Below are 14,898 nucleotides of genomic sequence, written 5' to 3'. Positions count from 1 at the left end.
AGCGTAAGTCTTGCTTAGGCTCAGTCTTTCCTTTCCAATCTCGCGACAGCTTGTTGCTCTACGCTGAAAGGTCCCGGTCCCCAGGGAAGCTTCAGCCGTCGCTGGAATGACAGGTCATGTGCCGTGGTCAAGGCCAGCAGGTGAGCGACCCGAGGTCCAGTAAGAGCCCCTTAGGCGCGATGCTCAGAGGGTCCCCTTTAGCGCTCAAGCAGTCGTGGTAAGTTAAGAAAGGGAGGTGACGTTGCCGCAACAGGGCTGCGGCGAGCGTGTCCTCTAGGTCCCAATGATTGGTTGATCTGAGCTCGTGACTTATCTTGGTGGTCCAGGGTTGATTCTTCGTGATGCACCAGACCGGTGCGCGAACATCCGTAGCGTAGCTAGGTTACGCCCATACGAGCCTTCCCCCTTCCTATGCTCTCCTTTGTGCTCTATGTCCTTAGGTCCCGGCCCTCGAGCGAGCTCAGCCGACGCTAATATGCCAGGTCACATGCCGTGGTCAAGGCCAGGGGGTGAGGGTTGGAGAGCCAGTAAGACCTCCTGAGTCGCGATTACTTGGAAGAGGTGGGAGCTCGCGGTGCTGCCTGGTGCTATCCTCGTGAGATTCCTGCGAGCCAGCACAAGGAAGAACACGATCTGCCGTTATGGTTGCTCCGCGAAGGGGTGAAGGCACCGACGGCCTGGTGAGGTGACGTGCGCGGGGCGTGCTGCGAGCCAGAGCTCGACCACTCAGGTTTATTGACGTGGTAGGGATGGACCCGTGCACTAGCGCCGTGCCGGCGTGAGGAGGCCCTGTGGGAGGCGACGATTGAGTAAGTAGTAATCATAGGTAGATCGAACATGAGAGTAGCAGGCTTAAGCAAGTGCCTGATAGATATGTGCCATTGGGTCTGGCCCGAGTGGCTTGGGGACGATGCAGCCTGAAGGGCGCTCCCAACAAGGTAAGCTAAAGACATAAAAACGGATACATGCCACAGGGACGGACCCACGCGGCCTGGGAATGATGCAGCCCGAGGGGCGCTCCCAGCTAAATGAACTTGGAAAGATGTCACCTGGTCATGTTGACAAAGGAGAGTTGGGGCAGCTGAAGGTGCACGACGAAGGGGTTGCTCCTCATGAGCCACCGGAGCCTTGAGCCTCGGTAGGCTCTGGGGGCTCAGGTGGTTCCTTGAGGACCATCTCCATCTCCATCAGGATGGCGTGGTGCCTGGCCTCCTGAGCCGCTAGGATGTGCCGCAAGTTGCGCTGGTAGGCGGATGATACACTCGGCAGGCCAAAGGGCATGTGAACGTAGTTGTGCGTTGGGCCCTCGCAGCGTCCCTCGCGCGAAGGCCAGAAAAGCTCCTAAGAAGCGGCCCCGTTGAGCCCTAGAATGTCGATGCAGACACGCAGCCCAGCATCCTTGCCTCGATGGGAAGCTGTGTCTCGTGAGCGGCGGTCGCCGCGCATGGCCCGTGCATCTTGCAATTCCTGGGTGGTCCTGGTGATGAACTCCTGAACGGTGGGCAATCCTTGCCCTGTGCCCTCCTGAGGGAAACGTGCCGCGAAGCACGCCTCCAAGTGGTGCCCAAGTGCCTCCCTCGTGATGTGGGCAAGGTCTGAGGCCTTCCAGAAGAAAACCCCCGAGCCCTGCCCGAGAAGGGCGCTGGGTGCGCCTTCCTATGCGATGGAGGGAGGCGCCCCTGGAGCGGGCGGTGATCCTGACAAGTCTCCTGCTGTGACGCCACCCTCCTGAGGTCCTGCATGTCGCAACTGCTTCTTCTTCTTAGGGATGGCCTCAGGAGGGCCCTTGCCCTTGCTGTCGGGGTCGTCGATTGCTGCAGCTTGGAAGGCACGCTCGAGGGAGCACATGGTGTCTCTTTCTTCACATGGGACCGTGATGATCCCACCGCTTCCCGGCATCTTGAGGACATTGTAGCCCTGATGGGTCACTGCCATGAACTTGGCCAGGGCTAGATACCTGAGGATGGCATTGTACGGCAGACGGATGTGCGCGATGTCGAAGTCGATGAGCTTAGTGCAGTAGTTCTTACATTCCCCGAAGGTGACAGGGAGGCGGACCTGCCCTATCGTTGTGGTGGAACCATCAGTCACTCCTGAGAAAGGCTTGGTGGGCTGAAGCTGGTCAGCCGGCAATTGGAGGCTGCCGAACGTGTCAACGGATAGGATGTTGAGCCCTGCGCCGCCGTCGATGAGGGTCTTGGTAACTTGCACATTGCTGATGACCGGGGAGCAAAGCATCGGGAGGGCGCCAGCGGTAGTTGCGCACTTGAGCTGGTCTGCCGAGTTGAACGTGATGGTGCACTGGGTCCATCTGAGCAGGCGTGTGTCTTTGAGCTTGGGGAGGACTACATTCACTTCACAAGCAAACTGCTTGAAGATACGCTCCGAGGTTGGGGCCTGGGCTCCGCCCAAGATGCAGGCGATAGCACGCGGTTCTTGGAAGCCCCCAGCCCCCTCATCTTGATGATGCTCGTCATTCCTTCTTGGTGGTGGCGGCAGCGGAGGGAATCCGGCGTTACCTTGAGGACGAACCTCACGAGGTTGATCCCTCCAGGCACCCTCACGAAGCTGATCCTACCAGTGGTCCTCACGAGGCCGGTCGCACCACTCCTGGCACGGGCCACGGTCGTCCCAACGTCCACCACCACGTCCTCCTCCTCAGCCGTAGCCCCGGTCGCCACGCTCGGGGTGCCGACCGAAGTGTCCTTCGCGAATGGCTCTGAGCTCTTAACAGTCGCTAGTGTTGTGGGTGTTCAAGTTGTGGAAGGTGCAGAACCGACGGCTGCCCTGGGATGACTCTGGTTGGTCTTTGCCATGCTTGGTGTCTGGTTCCGTTGCGAGCAAGGATGCTCCTTTGCGCTTCACATTCTTGGCCTTGGCTTTCTTCTCCTTTGGGTCCGCAGCAGGGAGATCAAGGAGGGAGAGGCGCCCCTCGTCAGCTCTAGCACACTTGGTCGCGATGTTGAACAGCTCCAGGGTCGTGCACAACTCTTCATGGATGGCAAGCTCCTCCTTCATCTTGACGTCGCGGACACCGTCGGAGAATGCTGAGATGATGGCCTCGTCAGTCACCTTGGGGATCTTGATCCGTGCGCTGTTGAAGCGCCGAATGTACTTTTGCAGGGTCTCCCTTGGTTGTTGCTTGATGCGGCGCAGGTCGCCCATGACCGGGGGGCGGTTGCGAGTACCCTAGAAGTTGGCGATGAAGTGGGTGCGCATTTCGTCCCAGGAGGAAATTGAGCCTGGAGGCAGGTTCAGGAGCCAGGAGCGGGCGCCCTCCTTGACAGCCATGGGAAACCAGTTCGCCATGACTTTCTCATCGCCGTTACCTGACTCGATGCTCAGCTCATGGAGCTGCAAGAACTCCTCGGGGTCGGGGGTGCTATTGTAGCGAGGAGGCAGATCTGGATTGAACTTTCCCGGCCAGGCAACGCTACGCAGCTCGGGGATGAAGGCGCGGCAACCAACCATGGTCACCGGGACCCGCCTTGGGGTGGAGCTTGGTCTTGATGGGGTCCGCACCCTGCCGCTACAGGTGGCGTGCGGTCTTTCCGCAGCAACCGGTCTCGGCGCGATGGTCCGGGAGCGGCGGAGCATTTTCTTGCTGCCGAGGGACTTCTTGACATCTTCTTTCTTCATGCGCGGGCGCGGGATGTGGCGGGTCGCGCCTCGGAGCCGCGCATCTTGGCGCCAGGGCGCCGTCTTGGGGCTGAGGTGGTGGAGGCGCTCCGTGAGCTACGTCGCCGGTAGCTGGCGGAGGGTGAGGCGGAGAGAGGGACGGTGCAGGGGAGCCCCCTGCGGCGCGGACAAGCTCGGCGATGCGGTTGAGCCAGTCCTCGTAGAGGTCATCGACCGGGCGGTAGCGAGCTCGTGCGCCATGAGGAGCGCGGCCCATGCGTCCATGGGAGGGCGACGTGCATGGAAAGAAGAACCGGCCGGGGTCAGCGATGGGGTGGCGGTGCGGTCGTCCCGCAGCACCGAGGGGTGCAGCGAAGATGCTTGCTGCTCGTTCCCAACCGGGCCGGTGGCGGCGTTGGCGGCAGGCGACGGGGAACGACGAGGTGGCCCGCCGACGGGAGCCGTCTGAGCGGTGTGGGCAGCGAGGGCAGCCCGACGCTCAGCATGATCACGCCACGCGTCTGCCATGGAGACGACGAAGCAACGGGGCACGGGACGACGGAAGGAAGCTTCGGCACACCCCTACCTGGCACGCCAAATGTTGGATCACGGGTTCCGGCAAATCCACAAGGTTCAAACACTGGGGTACGCGTGAAGGTTTTCTCCCTATCGATCCATGCCCTAGCTCGCTAAGATCTTGCGGACGAACTCATAACATAGAAAGACACAAGATCTATACTGGTTCGGGCCACTGTTGTGGTGTAATACCCTACTCTAGTGTGGTTCTGGTGGATTGTCTATTGGGCTGATGATGAACAGTACAAGGGGAAGAACAGCCTCCTGAAGTTGAGGTGTTCTTGTGCTTGGTGAACTTGTGTGAGTGGGATGCCTCTTGATCTGATCTCTATCCGATTCCTTCGATCCCCCTACTGTGGTGGCTAGTTCTACTTATATAGGTCCTGGTCCTCTCCCCAAATATTGAGCGGGAAGGGAGCCAACAACGGCCAATTTGAAAGGGGACAGCTATTACGGCTTATCCTGACAAAAGCGGTCCTCGCCTGCCAAAGGCTCTAGTGGTGACGTCGTCCTGGGCTCCATGGTGACCTCCGTCTTGCCGTCCTTCTGGTCTTGGTCTCATTGCACCAATATGGAAACCTTTGCTTGATTCCTCGGTACTCCTCGCCTGCGCTTTCCCCCTTGGCACCAAAGAGGAAGCAAGGACACTGCGCGCGCCAGCACCCGCCTGGTCTCGATCGTCATGGCTCACGTCACGAGGAGCTCGCGAGGTTTGCCTTTCCTTGATCTCTCCGCCTCTCGCGAGCCTGCCTAGCGAGGCCGCTCCTGAGGAGGTCTTGCGTCATCCGCCTCACGAGGCTTGGCCCCTCGCGAGGGTCTTATGCCTTGTTGATGAAGATGGGTCGTACAGACCTGGCAGCCCAGCCACGCAATGGGCCGCAGGTAGGCAAGTCTGGGGACCCCCATTCCCAGAATGTCGACACGCGTGGACTTCTACGTTTAGCTTGTTACCTTAGCTATGATCTTGTGCCCTCAACAGGGTCTTGTACATAGACAGGCTTCTCAGCCTTTTTCATTTGTAGTTGTCTGTACTCAGACAAGTTAAGCTCCCGCATGTGCTTATTGCTTGTATGACTTGAATGATGGGTCATCAGACCCATGTTTGTAATATCTGGCCCCTCGGAGCCTAATGAATAAATACTTTGAATTGTAGAGTCTTGTTGTGATGCCATGTTGTATTTGCACATATCGAGCATATTGTGTGTATGATTTGAAATGCTTGGTATGTGTGGGATCTGACAATCTAGTTGTTTATTCTTGGTAGCCTCTCTTATCGGGAAATGTCTCCTAGTGCTTCCACTGAGCCATGGTAGCTTGGTACTGCTCCGGAACACTTAGGCTGGTCGGCATGTGTCCTTCTTCGTTCCTGTGCCTGTCCCTTCAGGGAAATGTCACGCGTTGTTCCTTTAAGTCCTTGTAGCTTGCTACGACTTGGGTTCATACGTTGATGATCGACACGTTCTTTGCTGGGTCATGTATGCATGTCCCTGTAAGTTAGTGCCACTTTGGATTCACGACTAGTCATATCGGCCCGAGCTCTCTGTCATATGGATGCTAGCGACACTATGATATACGTGAGACAAAAGGCACAAACAGTCTCGGGCCAGGTAAGGTGGCACCCGTGGGAATACCGTACGTGAGGCCGCAAAGTAATATAATGTGTTACATGCTAGGTCGGTGTGACTTAGGATCGGGGTCCTGACAGATGCGAGCCGCATTGGGGGTCCGGATCTAAACCCGGGAGCAGCCTCCCAGTTGGCACCACGGGGTTCGGTGATGTAGAACCACTCTTGCTACCATATCTTGACAGTCTCCATGAAGGCCCCTTTTGGCCAGGTGACGTTGGGAAGCTTGCTCACCATGGCGCCTCCGCAATCTGTGTGCTGCCTGCCGACCACCTTCGGCTTCAGATTGAAGACCTTAAGCCATAGGCCAATGTGGGGGGGTGCGGAGGAGCGCCTCGCACATGTCGATGAATGCCGAAATGTGGAGAAAGGAATTTGGGGCTAGATCGTGGAAATCTAGCCCGTAGGAGAACATGAGGCCGTGGACGAAGGGGTGGAGAGGAAACTCTAGTCCATGGAGGAAGTGGGGGATGAACACCACCCTCTCATTGGGCTCCGGAGTGGGGATGATCTTTTTTTGGCAAGGAGCTGGTGTGCGATGTTCGTGGCCAAGTAGCCCGCTTCATGGAGTTCCTTGATGTTCCTCTCCGTGATGTAGGAAGCCATCCACTTGCCCTGCGAGCCGGATCCCGCCATGGTTGGAGGGGGCGGGCGGTGGAAAGGGCTGAGAGCTTGGGCGCTGGAGCTCGAGGACGGGAAGGGTGAGGAAGGAAGAAGGCATGGGGTAAAGAATGGAATTTTGCCCGTTTGTATAGGCAGTGAATATCAAGCGCCCCCACTAGCCTTAAAACTCGCATATTCCCAAGGGATCGTGCGAACGACACAGTTGGATTACCCAAACAAGTATTGTCGAAAATCTCATAATAAGGGGGCACGATCTCCGCTTTGATAAGACATGTCGGTGAAGGCCACGCCTTGAAACACGAAGTGGGAGGCCAAAAACGGTTAGAAATAATAAAAAGGCCAGACATAACATTATGCCCTTGTGGTTTAGGGTTGTAGCTATAATGCCGAGCCGGATACAGATCTTTTGTTCAAGAGACTGCTTTGTACGCGGAGAAGGAACCCGCCTTGCAATGCCGAAGACAATCAACGAGCCGTATACATCGTCATTGAAGACTGGTTCAGGCACTATAGGAATCAGGAACTTTTCCGTCAGCCAGGGCTGACGACAAAGGCACGCATGGCGGACGGCAAAGAACTTTGTCGTCATCCAGCAGACGGCAACACGTCCGGCTGAACAGGCTACGGCAAAGGCTTCTTTGTCGTCTACTCGCTGACGGCAAAGATGCAAAGGTCATTGCCGTCCGCTAGCCGACGGCAAAGAGCCTGGACGGCACACGTGTCAGCTTAGGTCCGTTAAAGGGTTAACGGCGTGCTTTGCCATCCGCCGGTGGACGGCAAAGATGTTTTCATATTTGTCATCTGCCAACGAACGACAAATAGCACTGAATCTTTGTCGTCCGCCAGTGGACGACATAGGGTGCCACATGGCAACACCTAGGGGCTGGCCTATTTGGTAGCTTTGCCGTCAGCTGGCTGACGGCAAACATTCAATGTTCTTTGTCATCCGCTGGTAGATGGCAAAGCATCCAAATAGCCGGCCTACTGGCCCAGGTTGCACAGGTAGCTGACACGTGGCATGTTTGTCGTCTGCTAGCTAATGTCAAAGCTCTTTGTCGTCCGTCAGCAAATGGCAAAGAGTCTATATTGCCCCTGTTTTTTCTGTCTTTTCTTTTATTCATTCAATTTGACATAATTTCATATATATATATATATATACTAGCAAACAGGCCCGTGCATTGCAACGGTAGAGAAAAGTTGGCGTGCTTCATTAAGAAGAAAACACCAATTATCATCAATTAGGTTGAACGGATAGAGGAATAGTTGTATAATGACAAATATAATATATCAACTAATGATAGAATTCTTTGGGGCGCTAGCTAATTTTTTTTAACATAACACAGTAAAATCGAATTCGTTCACATAGACGAACATACACTTACCACGCACGCACATCCTATCCATATGAACACTCTGAAAAATTGAGCCGGCATAACATTTTAAGATTTTTTGAAGTCACCTGAGGCTCCTCATAGTCGGTCTCCCCTCACTGAATGAACATCGCGAAAAGCGTGAAATAAATTCAGGAATCATGCAAGCACCAATATCAAGTATAGGAATTGAACCCTGGTAGGCTGGGAATACTGTCCACCTAACCATTCAATCACAGGTTGGTTCGCATGCTAGTTTTAAACTTGCGATGTGAATCCTAGTCAACCAATTGGGTGAATAACTTTATTTTTAGATTACCACACTGATAATAAAAATGTTGTACATACAATGCTTATTTTAAGATACCTACATTAGACAATAAAAATGTGGCAAATCTAGCAACGTCCGCATAGTATGGAGAACAAATATTGTGTACGCTAACACACGCGCTGGTCTTGCGGATTTTCTTTACATTAATTAAAATCAGAAAAACAATTATGGGTTGATAAAAATTATGAGAATCCCAAGGCAGCCATGTCAGGCTCCTCTGCAGACGAGCTCGCTCCGTGCGGTCCAGCACCAGCACCTTTGTTCTTATTTTCTGTAAATGGAGCAGCACAACCCAGCAGACCGTGCCGGCCCATCTATCCTCCCAGGCCCACCTAATTTCCTATCTAGCCCTAGCCTCTTACCCAATTACATCCTCTCTCAGTCTCTCCTTCCTCGTTCCCCACCGCGCCGTCACACAGGAGAGCAGGCATGGCCTCGGTCCCGACCCCGCGCCCGATCCCCATCACCCGCACCCCCGCCTTGTGCGTCGTCAGACTCGTACTGCGCACTCGGCCCCGCTTCTCCCCAAGCCCCCCCCCCCCCCCCCCCCCCCCCCCCCCCGAGTCCGAGCTCGAGCTCGGACGAGCCGCACACCCATGGTGCCGCCGCCTCGCTGTTTGCAGCTGCTCTTTCTCCTGTGCCCAAGGCTGGCGCCCCTTGCCGCCTCTGTTCGTCGGACTGCCATGCGCCTCCTCCTCTTGCTGCTTGGCGAGAGGAGCGGCCGTTCGTCCGCCCCATCGTCGCTGTTGCGGCTGCTCTGTTTCCTGCCCAAGACCTACTCCCCTTGTTGCCTCCGTCTGTCGGACTGCGCCATGCGCCTCCTCTTGCAGCCGCCAGGGTCGCCGTCGCGCCGCCTTGTGTCCACTCCCGTGACCCCGCGCTGTTCAACAGCTGTAGGTCCTCGCCGCGAATAGAGAAAAACAAAACGTTTTTTCCAGATTCACTAAAATAGGGATGGCGGGTTTAATTTCTAAAAATCACAGGGACTATTTTGCAAAAAGGCGCGATGGTGAACTCGGAGACTTAATCCGTGCTTTATTATTAGGAGAGATATATAGACAGACACACACATATGAAAATACTTTCGACAAGCATACCAACACATATACATACCAAATCATATCTCTGCCACATGGATAAGATCATCCAACACATATACATAGCAACTGGTTTCATCCAACACATATACATAGCCAACATATCCAACAACAAGCATAAAATAGTTTCTGTTGAATTTCGGGTTCCGGCAAAACCCTCAAGGTTCGAACACTGGGGTGCGCACGAAGATCTTTCCTTCCCCCTCACGTTCTCGCACTGATCTGAAAACCTAGCTCGCCGAACTCGAAGAACAAGGGACACAAGAGTTTATACTGGTTCGGTCCACCGATGTGGTGTAATACCCTATTCTAGTGTGGTGTGGTGGATTGCCTTGTAGGCTGAGGATGAACAAGTATAAGGGAAGAACAGCCTCCTGAGGGGAGGTGTTTTTGAGCTTGGTGAGCTGGTGCGTATAAGGGTGGAATGGATCTGATCCCCTTCCTATGGTGATGGCTAGTCCTATTTATAGAGGCCTTGGTCCTCTTCCCAAATATTAGGCGGGAAGGGTCCCACAACGGCCAATTTGAAGGGGGACAACTAGTACAAGCTATCCTGACAAAAGGTAGTCTTCGCTTGCCAAAGGCTCTGGTGATGACGCCATCGTGGGCTTCACGATGACCTTTGTCCTGCTGTCCTGCTGGTCTTGGTCTTGTTGCACCGATATGGAAACCTTTGACTAATGCCTCGTGACTCCTCGTCTGTGCCTGCTCCTTTAGCACCAAAGAGGCAACTGGTGCTCTGCGCCCGCTGGCACCCGCCTGGCCTTGGTCTTCATGGCTCACGTCACGGGAACCTCACGAGGTTCCCCTCGCCTTGATCTCGCCACTCCTCGCGAGCTAGCCTAGCGAGGCTGCCCCTAAGGAGGTCTTGTGTCATTCGCCTCGTGAGGCTTGGCCCCTCACGAGGGTCCTGAGTGTTTGCTGCTAAAGATGGGCCGTACCGGGCCGTTGGAGGAGCCACGCCATGGGCCGCACGCAGGCAAGTCTGGGGACCCCCTGTCGATGTCAAAACCGGCAGATCTCGGGTAGGGGGTCCCGAACTGTGCGTCTAGGGTCGATGGTAATAGGAGACGGGGGACACGATGTTTACCCAGGTCCGGGCCCTCTTGATGGAGGTAATACCCTACTTCCTGCTTGATTGATCTTGATGAATATAAGGATTACAAGAGTTGATCTACCACGAGATCGTAATGGCTAAACCCTAGATGTCTAGCCTGTATGTTTGTGATTTCCTATACGGACTAAACCCTCTGGTTTATATGGACACCCGAGGGTCCTAGGGTTGTACAGAGTCGGTTTTACAAAGGAAGGAATCTACATATCCGAATGCCAAGCTTGCCATCCACGCAAAGGAGAGTCCCATACGGACATGGGAGGAAGTCTTCTGTCTTGTATCTTCATAGCACATTAGTCCGGCCCATGTTACATAGTCCGGACGCCAGAGAACCCCTTAATCCAGGACACCCTCAGTAGCCCCCGAATCAGGCTTCAATGACGATGTACCTGGCATGTTGATTGTCTTCAGTATTGCATGGCAGGTTCCTTCTCCGATTACTTCAAAGTACCTGACCTGAAAAGTTGTACTCGGTTTGTGTTTTAATGTCACACCCTTTGGCTTCCGCGCCTTTATTGCTTCTGCTTCCACCTGTCGAGCGGATACAAGAGGTCAGGGTATTTTTTGCACATAACACCCCGACCATGTAAGAAAGGAATCTATTTAAAGAGATTGGATCTCAGATCCCATTCCACATCAAGCGGAAAATCCTTAGAGCTCGCTAGGAGAAACCATCCCAACATGGCTAGAGTTCCCAGTTCTTCCTCCCGCCCCCACGGCTCCGAAAAAGGCAATTGGGAGAGATGTTCTCTATCCCACGATCAGCTGATTAAGCTTCAAACGCAGGGATTTCTTCTCCCCGCGGATCTAGTCCCTGTTCGGGCAGGATTCACCTCCTTCGATAGTGAGGCCCAGGCGGAAAATTTCCCCAATCCAACCAGGGGGAACGAGTGTGCTTTGTTTCCTACTTATTGAGAGGTGTCGGATTTCCAATCCACCCTTTCCTCCGAGGTCTCCTGGAGTACTATGGCCTCCAGCTGCACAACTTCACTCCTGCCTCCATCCTGCATATCGCGGGTTTTGTCGCTCTTTGCGAGCTGTTCCTGGGCTGTGAGGCCCATTTTGAGTTATGGAGGAAACTATTCTGCCTCGTCCCTCGTATCCAAAAGGGATTTATATTCGAGGTGGGCGGCGCCGAAGTATGGCGCATAGCCGGGACCGGATACCTGTCTAGCACGCCAAAGAAGGCGTGCGAGGAGTGGCCTTCAGAATGGTTCTATATTGAGGACGTCGCTCTCCCCGACCCAGTCCAAATGGGTCTTCCCGAATTTTCCAGTGCTCCATTGAAGAAACGCCACAGCTGGTGCCCCCAAAGCCTAGAGGAGGAGGATAGTGTGGAAGTACACCAATTAATGGGCAAGATAAGGGCACTCACCCAGTCCAGATTATCAATAATCGAGGTGATGGCCACTTCCTTAGCTCGAGGCATTCAGTCGCACCAATTCAGGGGGCTCCCCATGTGGCACTATAATGGGGGAAATGACGCCTCCCAGTATGGACGAAAGGGTCCGGATTCCCTCACCGCCTTGGCCGCAATATTGGTCGACCTGTATAAAGGGGAAAAAGAGGAGTTCACCCGTCTTACGCGCCAAGAGGGATTTTCCATGTACAATCCTCCTAGCTAGGTGAGTTTTACTCCCACCACATTACTCAATCCTTTCCTTGAGCCACTTTCAATTGACACTAACCCGTCCACTTGTAACAGGAATGGCGGAAGGTTACCACGCGGGGATCCATAGCCCCGCCCCACAGCCGGAGGGCCATAACCGGGACCTTGACCCCAGATTCGAGGAGGACCCAGACATATTTGTAGAGCTTGAGGAGGGAGTATTCTACCAGGCGAGCTATGATGGCACAGAAGTGGCCATCATGGCCAACTATCCCGGCCTCCTTCCTGCCTCACACGTAAGTAATCAGGAGATAATTCCTCCAAAAGAGCTTCCTCGTTATGCCTCACCCACCGCACTGTCTCGTGCTCCAAAGGGGAGGCACTCGACGCGCCATGCTGCAACAGAGGCGTCTCATAAGAGAATGGCGCCCACGCCGGGCAAGTCTTCGAAGAGGAAGGCAAATGACAACAGGGCCGAGCCTTCATCAAAGAGGTATGGCTTTTTAAATGTGCCCTCAAGAAGTCACATCGAACTGTGACACTGCCTGCTGTGTCTTATCAGGAAGACCGTTCGCTGGACTATGTCTGGGGATCCTGCCGGTCGCACCTCCACCAGTCAGGTTCTAGACCTTGCTTTAAGGATGGAGGCTAACACGGGAGTGATGCCGGATTGTCCTTCCACAGACGATTCGGATGACGTGTCCGTCACAAATGCCGAAGTGGAGAGTGCCATGAATCATCGGCGCCAGAAGGCTGCTCTCCGCGACCCCATCTTTTCAAAGAGGCATTCAATGCCTTCAGCTCGGCCGATGCATACATCCGAGCTGCTCGGGATGGGCTTGCCAGAGCCATGGACCAGCATTTGAAAGATATGCGGGTAAGTACATATTTGGTAATCATATACCAGTAGCTCCCGAGACTTGAAGCAGTTGACACAACTGATTTAAGGATCATTGTATAATCAGGCGCTCACGGAGAAGAATAGCCTGCTGTCTCAAGAGCTGGAAAAGTTTCAGACCTGGCTGGCTGCAGTTACTGCCGAACTGGAGAAATTCAAGAAGGCGACGCCTGGTAATATTCCCTTCCATCCTGAAAAATGTAATCATATACCAGTAATGTTAATACTGTTGCATTTCCGATGACAGGATCAGCAGATCAACTGGAAGGGGAACTAAAAGTTGCACAGGTGGGCGAACAAGAGGCCAAAAGGCAACTGGGAGTAGGCGAACGTGTGCTGACATGGGTCAGGGATGAAAAGAACAAGCTGCAGGATTCCAATACCCTGCTTGGCGAAGAACTAAAATATGTGCGAGCCCAGCTAGCTGACGCCATTAAGGAGAATAGGAGGCTACGAGGTGGCATATTCAGTATGATTTTGACCTTACCTTTATGTAATTCAACAAAGAAATGATCTAACAAATTGATGTCTGCAGGTATGCTGACTGGCCGTCCCGAAGAGTAAATGTCCAGCTCTCAAGGCGACCTCCTGTAAGAGCTGTCCCAACTGCACGAGCGATCTTAGCAAGCAATGCGGAGAATTGCCAAAGCTTTGTGGCCATCCGCCTCTCCTCCAGGAGGTATGGAGGAGCTTGTGAAGACATTCCAGGGAGCTCGGAGGAACTTCCGATTATGGAAGATATCGGCATGCCGAGAAGGTGCGCAAGAGACCTGGGCCATCGTAAAAACACGGTACACCAAGCTTGATCCGAATCATATGGCCCAGGTCAGACCTCGGGGGTCAGATGGAAAAGAAATTCCAGTTAGTCTGGTATATGACCAAGTAAAGATAGCCGCCAAGTAATCCCAACAGGATTGTAAGCTAGATAACATGTTATATGGCATAGAGGAAGAAGTTTTTGAGTCCAAGTGACTATGCACTTCTATTGACAAATTTGTCCCTAACCGGATTGTAAAACGATTGTCAGGGCAGACCTTTTTGCTTTGACCTCTGGACCCGAAGGCTCGGAGTGTTTCCGAATACCGTAATGGTAATATAGACCGGGGTATGCGTGGAAACCAGGCGTAGGGGTCATAGTTTCTTGAACAGACAAGTTGTGTCCGGCTAGCTATGTTATATTACTTGTTGATTGTAAGAAACATCTTCTAGGGAGAACAGTTCCATTAAGGGTTCCTTTCCCTGGGTGAACATGCGTTAGTATGCATGTCCAAATTGTGATCAAAAAATCACAGTATACGTATCATCTGGGGGTTCATGATGTAAATAGGGTATAACGTCTTTAGTCCGCCGACCGAATATTCCCTTAAGAACGCTAGCTTTCGGCTTCACCCAGTCTGAGGTACAAGTCCGGATGACCCGGCTATAACAATCACAAAGGTGCTCCCTTTATCCCCTATCCGAACAAACGGGGACATAGGGCATAAGCACAGGAGCCAGGCAACCTAGCTTGGCAAAAACTTAAGTCATAACGGTGCATATAACGGCGAAGAAAAGGTACATATGAGAAAAAAGACACATGTGTGGGGAGCTTGATGCTCGTAAAATAATAATAATAATAATAATACTAAGCTTCTTGTAAGAGAAGCCCCCAGGTATTATGAGCATGTACATTTAAGGATGTGTACGTCGTAGGTTTGCGGTTTAGTCAAACAAGAGCTTAAAGCTAGACAAAAAAGGTTAGAGAGAGGGAAAAATGGACACAAAGGGAGAAGAAAAACGAACAAAGAGTCCGACTCTAGGCATAAAATCTTCGGAGTCTGGCCGCATTCCACGGCTTCAGCTCTAGGCGATTGTCCGATGCATCACGCAGGCGGTACACTCCTCTAGTGAGAACTTCATCGATGATGAAGGGACCCTCCCACTTGGGCTCGAGTTTGTCCTTTTTCTTTTTTCTGGCAAGCGTAGAACGAGTTCACCAACATTATAAGTCTTGGCCCACACCTCTCTGCTTTGATATCTGCGAGCCTGTTGTTGAT

The 14,898-nt window shown here is 53.3% G+C and overlaps 1 protein-coding gene across 1 annotated transcript; it reads left to right on the top strand.

The window, feature by feature from the left end:
• Window positions 1-12,530: 12,530 nt before the first annotated feature.
• Window positions 12,531-13,426, top strand: LOC147970665 (uncharacterized). The gene is made up of 4 exons (XM_087523554.1): window positions 12,531-12,841; window positions 12,930-13,035; window positions 13,110-13,331; window positions 13,398-13,426. The coding sequence occupies exons 1-4, from the start codon at window positions 12,815-12,817 to the stop codon at window positions 13,424-13,426; spliced, it is 384 nt and encodes a 127-aa protein (XP_087379680.1). The 5' UTR covers window positions 12,531-12,814.
• The last annotated feature ends 1,472 nt before the right edge of the window (window positions 13,427-14,898 follow it).

Source organism: Triticum urartu, chromosome 5A, assembly GCF_056163025.1.
Source record: "Triticum urartu cultivar PI428250 chromosome 5A, HENAU_Tu73, whole genome shotgun sequence".
In the NCBI taxonomy this organism is placed as follows: Eukaryota; Viridiplantae; Streptophyta; class Magnoliopsida; order Poales; family Poaceae; genus Triticum; species Triticum urartu.
This window is presented reverse-complemented; position numbering and strand designations above follow the sequence as displayed.